At 39.9% G+C, this 13,533-nt stretch overlaps 1 protein-coding gene across 8 annotated transcripts in view; it reads right to left on the reverse strand.

The window, feature by feature from the left end:
• The window catches only part of LOC105487149 (complement C5), a 121,109-nt gene that overhangs the window by 30,041 nt on the left and 77,535 nt on the right, over window positions 1–13,533 (reverse strand). For 6 of the 8 annotated variants that reach the window (XR_011612828.1, XM_024794570.2, XM_011750470.2 and 3 more), the window contains 3 exons: window positions 8,857–8,946; window positions 6,981–7,193; window positions 6,456–6,531 (listed from right to left, as the gene is read on the reverse strand). Coding sequence is in view for 5 of the 8 variants with exons in the window: in XM_024794570.2 (XP_024650338.2) it covers window positions 6,456–6,531; window positions 6,981–7,193; window positions 8,857–8,946 (379 nt within the window). In the remaining 3 variants the exon portion in view is untranslated. Of the gene's footprint in view, window positions 1–2,184; window positions 3,555–6,455; window positions 6,532–6,980; window positions 7,194–7,451; window positions 8,380–8,856; window positions 8,947–13,533 lie in introns of those variants that run through there. The other 2 variants (XR_003019299.2, XR_011612829.1) reach the window with 2 other exon arrangements.

Consider the following 13,533-nt stretch of genomic DNA (forward strand, 5'->3'; position numbering starts at 1 on the left):
ATATGAGGCCCCAAGTCCCCTTTCCCAATATCCCTGGAGTGTTTATCTCACTTGTCTTTGAGTGCTGCCATTGACACAGAACTTACTACCTCACAGGAAATTTTAATGATCATTATTAGTTAGTCAAAAAGCAAATTCAAGTCTCTACTAATACCCATCGAAGAGTATCAGAGAGGATTGGGCTCATCCCCCCCATAACATCTCTTCACTCTCTCAGTCGCCCAGGAGTCCCCACTCCCCAAGGCCTCAGATGTCTGAGACTCAGACCACTTTACTCGCTCTCCCACTTCCCCTCACTTAAAAAATTTGTGTTTCTTTTTCATTTTCATTTTTTAAAATGTACTTTAAGCATTTTTAAAGAGGTAAAACCCTCACATGATTCAAAAATCCAAAAGTGAAGCCTGGGTATCATATGAGACCTTGTCTCTACAAAAAATGCAAAACATTAGACAGACATGGTGGCATGCACCTATAGTCTCAGCTACTTGGGAGGCTAAGGTGGGAGGATTACTTGAGCCCAAGAGGTAGAGGCTGCAGTAAACTGAGATTGTGCCACTGCATCCAGCCTGAGTGACAGAGACCTTTTCCAAAAACACCCAAAAAACCCAAAAGCACAAAGGGATATATAATGAAAAGTCCCCTTCTAGCAGTCCCTGTCCCCCTCCACCTCCCAACAGAAGATGACCATTGTTTCTTGTACATTCTTACAAATAGTAGATGCAACAATATAGCCTTCCCATCTACCTTTCCATCCCAACCACACCAAAATAGTGGGAGAATGTTTACATTATCCTGTACTTGGCTTCTTTTCTATTTAGTAATATGCCTTAGAGATCTAGATTAATACATAAAATTTCCTCGTTCTTTTACAAGTGATTTTATACATTAAATTATAGTATTTTGGTACAGATGCACCAAAGCTATTTAAGCCATTTCCCTTTCTGTAGACATTTAGGTTGTTCTCAGGCTTTGCTCTAATTTCTTTAATTATTTTTAAAATTATTGTTTTGATATTAATTGGAACTTGCCCCTCCACAACTAGGGGCCTTTTCCTAATTCTCTAAAAACATCAGAAACTTATTTTCTATTCTATTGACTTTTAGGGGGTAAGAATTGAGAACTCCTCTCTTTTTAATCCCCTCACACTGCTCTCAAGGAGGAGAAATACTTCTATGGATTGCTCAGGTTCAAAGACAGTCACATTTTCAAAGATTGGCCCACATTTTATATTGGGTCTCTTTTGGGATTTTGGCTTTTGGAAGTCTCTCTTCTTTTAGCAGGGTAGAAAGGTGTATGAGTGCCGTTATGCGGCCAGGCTGCCTCTCCACTTATCTATACAGCCAGGCTGCCTCTCCACTTGTCTATTTGGCCCATGATATACCCTCCCCGTACTTTAGTTACATATTTGAAAAAAGGCAATGGCAATAAATAGAAACAATGGACTCATCCTTTGGGATCAATTATAAAGATTAAATATATGAACATACTTAAAATAGTTCTGGATTATAGTAAGTATTCAATAGGTATAAGCTCTTACTCCCTTTTTTTTTTTCTTCAGACGAACTCTTGCTCAATTGCCCAGGCTGGAGTGCAATGGCACAATCTTGGCTCCTTGCAATTTCCGCCTCCCAGGTTCAAGTGATTCTCCTGCCTCAGCCTCCAAAGTAGGTGGGACTACAGGCACGTGCCACCATGGCCCAGCTAATTTTTGTATTTTTGGTAGAGACGGGGTTTCACCATGTTGGCCAGGCTGGTCTCGAACTCCTGACCTCAGGTGATCCACCCGCCTCAGCCTCCCAAAGTGCTGGGATTATAGGTGTGAGCCACTGTGCCCGGCTTTTATAAGCTCTTACTCTTATCTCTCTTTCTCTTTGGTACTCTTGGGTGTCTCGGCCCTAGAGTCCTTAAGGAGTGGGGGTCTGGACAGCTCTTCCCTCAAGGTAAAGCAAATACAACTTCTCTAGCTTTTTGCGTTCTCTTCTTCCCACTGACCTGTCCCTTGAAGACTGCCCTGAAATTCAAATTTTAAGTGTGACTTGGAGGAAAGAAGTAGGCTATTTGATTTGCTTTTGTTCCAGACCCTTGGCTACCTCTAAGTTCTTAATATGGTCTAGTTTAGTTCCTCATGTTTTACAATAGGGTCTGGGACTAAACATTTAGAGTAGAAAAGAATTTTTTAGTCACCTTGAAGAGAAATCCGGCAAAATCTGATAAAACTGTAAATATGCATTCCTTATGTTCCAGCAATTCTATCTCCTGGGATATACCCTAGAGAAACTCTCACACATGTGCACAAAGAGACATATGAAGATGTTCGTTATCACATTGTTTGTAATATTGAAATTTGGAAATGGTTGTCCGTCAAGATACGAATGGATAAAGAATATATACTATGTGATATATTTGTAAAATAAAATGCTGCATGGCAATGAAAAGGAGTGAGTTATATTTACTTATACTACTATATCTAAAATAACTAAAAAGTATTAAAAGAAAAAGGTAAGTTACAGAATGATAGGTATAGTATGATACTAGTTATAATCATTTAGAAATACAAAAAGGGACTGTGAAGCCATCACTTCGTTTTGGAAGCAAATAACCATTCTTTCTTTTACCATGCTTAACTTTCTTAAACAGTGCTTGCTTAAGAATTCCAGGAACTAGCCATGAGATAAAAATAAAGGTTGCGAAATGTCCCCTGGAGAAGAAAAACACTGAGCAGTTAATCTACAAACCTGTTCCAGTCTAGCTGACCACTAGATGGCCCATTACTCAAGATAATAATCAGAACAATACATGCTGACCTGCATGTAGCTAACTCCTGCACATAGTTTTCCAAGCCCCTTCCCCTTTAAAATCCCTCTGGCCAGCCTAGGGCGTTTGGGATGGTTTCATGACTCTAGTCTGCATCTCCTCAGGTTGCTGGCTTCTGAATTAACCTGCTTTTCCTCCCACCAATCCTAGTCTCTTGAGTTTGGCATCTGAGCAGTGAGCAGCCAAACTGGAGTTAAGTTACATCTGTATGATTTCATGTATATATATATTATATAAAATATTAAAGATGTTATGGAAAGATGCATAAACTCATGATAGTGAATGCCCTTGGGGGAAAGAAACAGACATAAGATGAAGGTTTGTAGTTAAAGAGAAGACTTCAATATCTACAATTTTTTTTTAAAAGGCGAATACAAAAAATGTTCATAGTCATCAATTTAGGGTTTTGTTAATATGAATGATACTTGCACTTTAAAAAATCTTCTTTATATTTCTCAAGAAAAGTTTGAGGGTATTTAGGTGCTGGATATTTTCTTCTATGTCTATTATTTCTTTCAAGGAACTTACGGAGTTGGGTCTATGTTTCAGTCTTGCCCCAAACTCTTGAAAGGCTCTAAGAGTTTACTGAGAGGCTGTTGCACCTTCCTGTGGGGCTTTCTGCTCTCCAGGCATCTATTTCCCAGGTCCTGCTGTGTCAGTTTCCAGTCTTCATTGACACTCACTCCCACTCCTGCATCCTGGATTATCCTTTGGTTGGTGTGCTGCAGGGGTCTATAAGCCTTTTTTTTTTTTTAAATATTTTATTAAAGACAAGGTCTCCTTATGTTACTCAGGCTGGTCTTGAACTCCTGTGCTCAAGTCATCTTCCTGCTTCAGCTTCCCAAAGTGCTAGGATTATAGGTGTGAGCCACTGCACCTGGCCCTGTGTGTCTTCTAAAGTGTGTCACCCACACAAGGTCAGGCCTAATTCTAAGGTATAATCTATGGAACTTGGTAGCTGATCAGAGATAAAGCCAAAAGGAAAGGAAGGAATCAAAAACCAACTGATGATTCTGACTTGATCAATGGGGGACAAAGGGCAGGGTATTGTTGTGCACTGAGTAAAGAAACAGAGCCGGGCGCAGTGGCTCACACCTGTAATCCTAGCACTTTGGGAGGCCAGGGTGGACGGATCACCTGAGGTCAGGAGTTTGAGACCAGCCTCAACATGGAGAAACCCCGTCTCTACTAAAAACACAAAATTAGCCAGGCGTGGTGGTGCATGCCTGTAATCCCAGCTACTCGGGAGACTGAGGCAGGAGAATTGCTTGAACCTGGGAGGCGGAGGTTGCGGTGAGCTGAGATTGCACCATTGCACTCTAGCCTGGGCAACAAGAGCGAAACTCCGTCTCAAAAAAAAAAAAAAAAAAAAAAAAAGAAACAGAGAAGTGTATTTGAGGAAGAAAATAATGAATTTGACACATATTGTGCTTGAAGAACCTTGGCTCCTGGAAACCTAGAAATGTGGATCTAGACATTTCCTAACTTCTTAGGAAAGAAGTTAGGCCTTGAAACATTGATTAGGAGGCCATTGGCCTAGATGTTATGGAAGTCATGGGCAAAAATGAGATTGTACCAGGAGAGATTACAGAAAATAAGAGGGCCAAAGATAAAATTCTGGGAAATTTCAGTAGCTAAAGAAAGAAATTGGCCAGGTGCGGTGGCTCATGACTGTAATTCCAGCACTTTGGGAGGCTGAGGTGGGTGGATCACGAGGTCAGGAGATCGAGACCTTCCTGGCCGACGTGGTAAAACCCCATCTCTATTAAAAACACAACAATCAGCCAGGCGTGGTGGTGCACACCTGTAATCCCAGCTCTCAGGAGACTGAGCCAGGAGAATCGCTTGAACCCGGGAGGTGGAGGTTGTAGTGAGCTGAGATTGTGCCACTGCACTCCAGCCTGGGGACAGAGCAAGACTCTGTCTCGGGGCAAAAAAAAAAAAAAAAGAAAGAAAAAATATAAAATTAAAGTATTCTAGGTTGTAAACTCCTTAAATACGTTTCATATAGAACCTACAGGCTGGGCGCGGTGGCTCAAGCCTGTAATCCCAGCACTTTGGGAGGCCGAGATGGGTGGATCACGAAGTCAAGAGATCGAGACCATCCTGGCTAACACGGTGAAATCCCATCTCTACTAAAAAAAAAAAAATACAAAAAAAACTAGCCGGGCAAGGCGGCGGGCACCTGTAGTCCCAGCTACTTAGGAGGCTGAGGCAGGAGAATGGTGTAAACCTGGGAGGTGGAGCTTGCAGTGAGCTGAGATCCAGCCACTGCACTCCAGCCTGGGTGACAGAGTGAGACTCCATCTCAAAAAAAAAAAAAAAAAAAAAGAACCTACAAAGCAGCTGGCACACCGCTTTTATTAAATATTTTGTCATAGCACGATGGTTACTTCGTTTTTTTTTTTTGAGACAGAGTCTCATTCTGTCACCCGAGCTGCAGTGCAGTGGTGTGATCTTGGCTCACTGTAACCCTCGCCTCCTGGGTTTAAGCGATTCTCCTGCCTCAGCCTCCTGAGTAGCTGGGACTACAGGCACTTGCCACTATGCCCAGCTAATTTTTGTACTTTTAGTAGAGATGGGGTTTCACCATGTTGGCCAGGATGGTCTCGATCTCTTGACCTCATGGTCTGCCTGCCTTGGCCTCCCAAAGTGCTGGGACTACAGGCATGAGCCACCATGCCCAGCCAGTATTTTTTGAAAATAGACTGCCATATGGACTCTTAATTAATTCAGACTATCTTTCCCTCAAATCATCAGAATTTTGGAAGTTATGTTTCATTGAATAAATACTTATTGAGCATCTACTATGTGCCAGGTAGGTACCAGGCACTAGGGATACTTAGCACTTCCCACATGGAGCTTACATTCCAGTGGGGGAGATAATAGTGGAATAAGCAAGAACATTAGTAATCATGCTGAGGAGAAAAGAAATGATATGAGGTGTTGGGAGGGGAGTGGGTTGCAATTTTAGACATTATGATATAGCAGAGGCCTCCCTGAGGTGACATTTGGTAAAGACCTGAGGGAAATATGAGAGCCAGTCATGCTGATACCTAAGGAGGAGTATTCCAGACTGAGAAAACAGTGCAAAGGCCCTGAGATGGAAGCATGCCTGGTGTGTTTGAGGAAGGCCAGTGGGGCTGAATTGGAGGGAAAGAGAGTACAGGAGATAAAGGAGGAGACATGAGCTGGAGCCAGATCACATAGAGCTTTTGTAAATCACAATAAAAATTTTGGTTTTTACTCTGGGTAAGATGGGAAGCTCCTAAATGGTTCAGAGTGGCATGATCTAACATATGTTTTAACAGGGTCACTTCAGTTGCTGCGTTGAGTATAGACTGAAGAGGATCAAGGGCTGAACCCAGACGACTAAGGGAGACTAGTGCAAGAATCCAGGTGGGAGAGGAAGGTGTCCTGGAACAGGATGGTGTGGTGGAGTTGGTGAGAAGTAGTCAAATTCAGGATATATTTTGAATCCGTATCTGCTGGATCAGATGTGAATTGTAAGAGAAAAAGAGGAGTGAAGGATGAGGAGGCTTTTAGCCTGAGCAACTGGAGGAATGAAGTTTCCATTGTGATTATTATTCTTTAGTTAATTAACCACTATATGAAAATGCAATTCAAAATCTTCTACTTACCAAGTGCTAGCACTGCCACCCTTCCACACGCTGTAAGAATAGTCAGCATTTCTGTAGGACATAATGCTCACCATCCCTAAGAGGCACAAGAAAAAGAACACAGTGCTTCACAGACCTCCCTTTCTACTCAAAAAACACTGTATCAGCCCCTGAGAATGGTAAGCTTCCTTTGGTGTTGGGCAGCAAGCATATGCTCTGTGGCCAGCATTGAACTTCTCAAAGGAAGCATATGAATTGCCTGAATTGGGAATTATCAAGTAGAACATTCTGATCTCATTCAAAAAGGAAGGAAGTGTTCTGTAGTTTGGAATGCAGGCGCCTTGTCTCTCATCCAGGCATTTTGGTAAGTTAAGCCAAAATGCTACAGAAATAATATTTATTTATATAGTAGAGTGCATCTCATGATTTTTTTGCTAAAATTCTCTTATAAAGTTTTCTATAATTCACAACTTAAATATTAGTTTAATAAAAATATTAGTTTAAAATCACCCAATTTTTATGTGAAATACATTTTTTTTTTTTTACCTTCTTTTAATTTTTTCTCCAGGTTCCGCTTTTCAATTAATGGGTTGGAATGAAAAATGTTCCAATGATTTCCTGTTTCCAGGTAGTGAAAAACATAGAATACCGGGACAACGCTCATCAGCTCCGCCTCTGCACTCCCTTTGGGGAGGTGGGTTAGGATATTGATGCCTTCCCGACTTAGAACTGCAGACAAGATCTCACCTACAAGCAGTCCTGAAACAAAAAAGATCAAAGTAGACACACCGCTTTTTATTCATTTCTTTTTCTTTTTTTTTCTTTTTTTTTTTTTGAGACGGAGGCTCACTGTGTCTCCCAGGCTGGAGTGCAGTGGCGCAATCTCCACCCACTGCAAGCTCCGCCTCCCGGGTTCAAGCCATTCTCCTGCCTCAGCCTCCCCAGTAGCTGGGACTACAGGCGACCGCCACCATGGCCGGCTAATTTTTTATATTTTTAGTAGAGATGGGGTTTCACCGTGTTCGCCAGGATGGTCTCTATCTGCTGACCTCGTGATCCACCGGCCGGCCTCCCAAAGTGCTGGGATTACAGGCGTGAGCCACCGCGCCCAGCCTTTGGCAGTTGACTTGCTTCTCAGAAACGGGGTCAGAAAAAAAGATCTGGTTAGGAACATGAATATGAAAGAAACAAACAAAAATAAAGACTTTAAAAATCACTAAAATATGGTAGTAGGTAATGTAATACAGTGGACTGATTGCTGCAAGAGAACATGGCAAATTAGTTGTCATTCAACCTGATAGCTTTAGACATCATAAACCATATTTACCAATTCCTTCCAGGAAGCAAAGCAAAGAGCCTGAACAGGGAGTGCTTGATGTGACTCTGTCTATAACTCACTGTGCAACCTTGGACATGCCACTTTCTTTTATATCCAACAATAGGGTTGCACATAATCAAAAAGATCCTTTCCAGTACTAGCATTTTGTGATTCTAGGGTTTTATCTGAGATAAAGTGTAGTCAGGACATTCTATCGTTCAGTAATATGTTATTGAATTGTAAAGCCTGGAGACTAGGGAAAACCTAGTCACTTGTGCAAATATCACTTCTGCAAATGTATTCGAGGGGAGGAGAACCCCTGCTATGGTTTGAATGTATATGTCTCTCCAAAATTCATATACTGAAGCCTAATTATCAAGGTGATAGTTTTAGAAGGTGGGGCTTTTTGAGAGGTGATTAGGTTATGATGGCTCCGCCCTAATGAGTGGGATTAATAATCTTATAGATGAGGTGTGAGGAAGTTGTTCACCCCTTTTCACCCTTTTGCCTTTCCACTTTCTGCCACAGGAGGATACAGCAACATATGTCCTCATGGAAACAGACAGCGGCCCTTGCCAAACACCCAGTCTCTTGGTGCCTTGATCTTGGATTTCCCAGCCTCCAGAACTGTGAGAAATAAATTTGTGTTATTTATAAATTTTGTTATTTTGTTATGGCAGCATAAATGGACTAAGACAACCCCTCTGGGACCAGTATTTCAGCAGAGCAGTGCTGTTCTCTCTAGGCCATGTGCAGGCCACAGGCCTTCTCTGGAGCAGGACTGGCCACTAAGACCATGGAAAGTTCTTTAAGTCTAGAAGCAACTGGACCCCCATTTTGGAGACATCTTTGAGCCAATGACAGTCCCTACCCTCCACTGGAGGAGAATGAATCTCCACGTAAATCAGGCAGTTGGAAGAAGATAGTGGGAAAAGTGATCAAAGGTTTGAAAGTGGGGGGTGGGTAGGGGTGGAGCACTCCTAAAGGTAGATTTGTGTGTGCTACTGAACACAAAAGTGGAGAAACAGAATAATCATGAGGATATTTGATTTTTGTTTGAAGCACCAAGTGAAGTGAGAACTAAACATGGCGTTGTTAATTTACCTTTTACACTCAAAATCCTTTTGATTTCTGTTTTGGGGACCAAATCTAATGGTATCCTGTATGGGAACTCCTTTCGTCTGCTAATGGTACCTGTAATTTAGAAAATTTGGATTTATATAGAGTTTCCAGGGGAAGACTATTTGCAGATTATTTACAATGTATCACTTTCAAAGAATTTTTCAAAATAAAAGACTTATAATTAGACTATTAAAATTTTAAAAGAAAGTTAACAATCATCAAGGACTTTAATCAAATCCTAGGCTTGTATAATCTTACTAAACAAAGTATTAAATTTGGCTGTAAGCTTCCTGGTCATTATAGGATGTGAAATAAGTAGGTTATATAAATCTTATTCACCAGCAAAATATAGCATGCCAGCTTGCCCAAAGAGAGAAAATTGTTCCTGGAACTGAAAGCTAAGAATAACTAACATGTAATTTCTTAATCAACTATATATTGAACATTAGCTCCACAGGGAAGTATGACCTGAAATTCTTTCCACCTTCCCTTCCCCGTCTAGTTTTGATACTTTTTAATCTATGAGCAAAACAACAGAATTTTAGCATACTGGTATCAGATAATTTTTCTACTGTAATCACTGGTTTATGTCCAAAAAAGGTAACATTGATCATTCTACTGATAGAGTACCAAGCATGCTACTAAGCTCTTTAAATGAATTATTGCATTAGATTCTCACAACAATCCTCTACGTTAGGTCTATTTTCGTTATTTTAATTTTATAGATGAGGAAATTGAGGCTTAGAAAGTGGTGCGTTCAAGGTCCCAGAACTAGTACAAGTGGAGCTGCAATCTGAACTCTGGAAGTTTTGCTGCAGAGCCCACACTAGTCACCACAAAGAGAATCCACCTCCCATTGTCCTGCAAAGAAAGCGCTTTGGGGGCAGGGATCATTTATCGTTCCGGGAAAGCTGTAGTCCCAGCACTTAGCACAGACTCTGGCATATGGAAGATGATAAAGAAAAGTGAGTCACATTTTACAATGTAATGGACAAGCCACGTGGCTTTCCTAAAAATGCAGGAGCATTCCTCATAAAACTTCTTTCTTCATTAACCCTTGATAAATGCGGAGGATATATCAAAATAAAACTCAGTGAAGACATTTAAGAGGTTTGCAGTTTGAGTGAAAGAGCATGAAGTTCAAAAACACCTTACTATGTATGTGGCACTGGGCAAGATACAACCTTTCTTAGCCTCAATTTGTTAATCAGTTAAATGGAGATAACAATATTTTCCTCAAAGGATTTTTGTGGGATAAAATAATATAGACAAAGAACCTGGCATACAATTCATGCTCAATATATGACACTTATTACAGATAGCCATCAGATTATCTAGATTTGCTCCTTCATCATTTTCTCCATTGAAACATGCTCTTGACTATTTCAATTCCATTGGCAACTCTACTACAAGGTGGAAAAGGTTAAAAAGAAAGTTAAAACTAAGAGAAGTTAATTTTACTCCTTGTCTGTGGTCACAAATAAAAGACCCATCAAGACATCACATAAAAAGGCAGGTTCCAGATAGATTAAAACATTTTAAAGTCAAATCTATAAAATTAACAGAATAAAATATCCAGCAATATTTTTGTGAACTAAGAGTACAGAAAGACCTCTTAAAGATTACCTCAAAAATATATAACCATAAGATGAAATTATGATGGATTTGACTACATCAGAATAAAGAATTCCTTTTCAAAACCCATGAAGGCTTGTTGTTGCTCAAAGAGGTATGTCAGAAATAAAATCAAGAAGAAATTTTAAAAAGATAACCCACATGGAAAATTTAAAAACGTGCAAAAGATACAAATAGGCAATTGACAGATGGGAAACCCAAATGGACAAGTATGTGAAGAAATGCTTAAAATCATTAGTAACCAGAAGAATCCAAATTAAAACAATAATGAGATATTGCTTTATACCCATTAAAAATGCCACATTTTAGAGAGACAAGTGTTGGTGAGGTTGTGGAGAGACGAGAACCCTCACGCACTGCTAATGGAAGAATAACCATTCTGAAGGGCAATATGACAGGACTAAATGGCATTAAATATGTATATACCCTTTGACCCAGCTCCTGGATATACAGTCCAGGTAAATGCTAACACGGATTTTTCAAGAGAAATATATTGTATATACAGTGATGGATAAAATGGTGAGGGAACATGTTTTGAAATTCTATGTAAGAAAAATGAATTAAGTATACCTATAACAATAGAGATATTTCTTTTTTTTTTTTTTTTTTTTTTTTTTTTTTTTTTTTTTTGAGACGGAGTCTCGCTCTGTCACCCAGGCTGGAGTGCAGTGGCCGGATCTCAGCTCACTGCAAGCTCCGCCTCCCGGGTTCACGCCATTCTCCTGCCTCAGCCTCCCGAGTAGCTGGGACTACAGGCGCCTGCCACCTCGCCCGGCTAAGTTTTTTTTGTATTTTTAGTAGAGACGGGGTTTCACTGTGTTAGCCAGGATGGTCTCGATCTCCTGACCTCGTGATCCACCCGTCTCGGCCTCCCAAAGTGCTGGGATTACAGGCTTGAGCCACCGCGCCCGGCCTGAGATATTTCTTTAAAGCTAAGCCTTGAGTGTAACAACTTAAGACATAGAATAGGATCTATAGCACAATGTTACATATACATATATTAAAAAGATACACACATACAAAACAACATTACCTTTCTATTCAAAAGTATATAGCAAACACATTTGAGTGGGTACATTTGGAGGAAGGGGAATGGGAATGGGGTCGGGGATGAAGGAAAAAATAAAATGAGAGGGGCCTGCCTAAACCAATGAGGATGGTGTGTCAGGAAGTGAGGGAGTGAGAAACTTAACTCTCTGCATTTGAGATATGAGAAGAGTTGGGAGAAAAGGGCTTATCAGGGACAGAAAGCAGAAACTAAAGACTAGAGCTAGTCTTAAGCATTGATTCTCTGTGTTTAGTCTTTTTTTAAGCTGGTATCACACAATTTTAATTACTATATACAGTTTGTTCTCCCTCATTGATATATTTTTTCAGATTTCCTTTAACATTATTGTCCATTTATTTTTCCAAATACATTTTAGTTTTTTTTTTTTTAATTTCAACTGAACCCTGTAAAGTATCATACTTGTATAGCGATTTCAATATATAAATATTAGAAGCAGGCCGGGCCCAGTGGCTCACGCCTGTAGTCCCAGCATTTTGGGAGGTCAAGGCTGGTGGATCACTTGAAGTAAGGAGTCCCAGACCAGCCTGGCCAACATGGTGAAACCCTGTCTCTACTAAAAATATAAAAATTAGCCAGGCATGGTGGTGAGTGCTTGTAATCCCAGCTACTCCAGAGGCTGAGGCAGGAGAACCGCTTAAAATCAGGAGGTGGAGGTTCCAGTGAGCTGACATGGCGCCACTGCACTCCAGCTTGGGCAACAGAGCGAGACCTTGTTCCCCCTCCCGGCAAAAAAAAAAATAAATAAATATTAGAAGTATTTAATAAAATATCTGAAATAAGCTGAACAGAATTTTTATCTTTTTTCTCTTTAGCTCTCTAGAAATCAGGAAAGCTGCCTAAATCTAAGTTTCCCAAAATGTTAAGGGAAAAAAGTCATATGAGAAGATTGGAAAGAGGCATAGATTTTTGTTTTTAACCCAGATTTTCCCTAGAGAGATTTATTCCCAGATAAAAGATTGTTCCTATCCTGTGGTCTTGATGTTCACACCTAGATGAGTGAGACAAGACTACTCTGGAAAACTGTTTGCAATAATGTCAGTATAGGAAGCATGTGTGGTGGGAAAAAAAAAAAAAATCAAGAGAAGCCAAGGACACAGTGGTTTTTGAGGCTTGATATAATTGCATGAGGCTAAAACCCTCAAAACTTGTAATATCTCTACCCATAGATCATTCAAAATGAGCAGGCTAGGAGGAGGTCTGTGTGAAGGAAAAATTGGAGAAACAAGTAAGCATGTGGACACATGTACATAGATGGATTTTTCTTTTTACTACTCTACTGAAATAACACTCCTCAGTTCATGATACTCAGCTGAATTAAAGTGTAAAGGGTATTAATTCTTTGCTTTCCCAGAGGAAAGACACTGACGATAGTGATCATGATCTGTAAGTAAATTTTTCCCCATTGCTATATCACTGAAATAAAACAAAAATTATTGATACAACATTAAGATAAATTATAAGCATTTAATAAGGACTACAGTAATCTGTCTTCTTTAGTTGAAAAGAGAAGAATGGCCACATCCTAAATTCCATAAATACATGTATATGTATTTAGGCCTTAAGTGCTCAAATGTTTGCAAAATTCTAGCTTTGAGAAGATTTGGAATATCTCAGTTGAAGGAAAAGTAGGGAAGCAGGAGCAACGAGGAATGGGTTTGTTAAGTGATTAATTAGATTATGTTTTCAAATAATGCATGTTAATTATGTAAATGACTTTTTCTTAGGTGTTCTTTGGACTGTTGGCTCAATAATAATATATTATAAATTATTATTGTGATGGATAATGAATATAATCCATAAGGGAAGTCATGCAATTATTACTATTTCGAGGCCTTGCATTCAAAATTAATAGAATTATTATTGTTGTGTCTCAGTCATTCAGATTATAGTAGTTGTACTACAATGCTATCAAGAAAGATAGTGATCTAAGAAGTGAATCCTTTTTTTTTTTGACA

The sequence above is a fragment of the Macaca nemestrina genome, chromosome 14 (assembly GCF_043159975.1).
Source record: "Macaca nemestrina isolate mMacNem1 chromosome 14, mMacNem.hap1, whole genome shotgun sequence".
Lineage (NCBI taxonomy): Eukaryota > Metazoa > Chordata > Mammalia > Primates > Cercopithecidae > Macaca > Macaca nemestrina.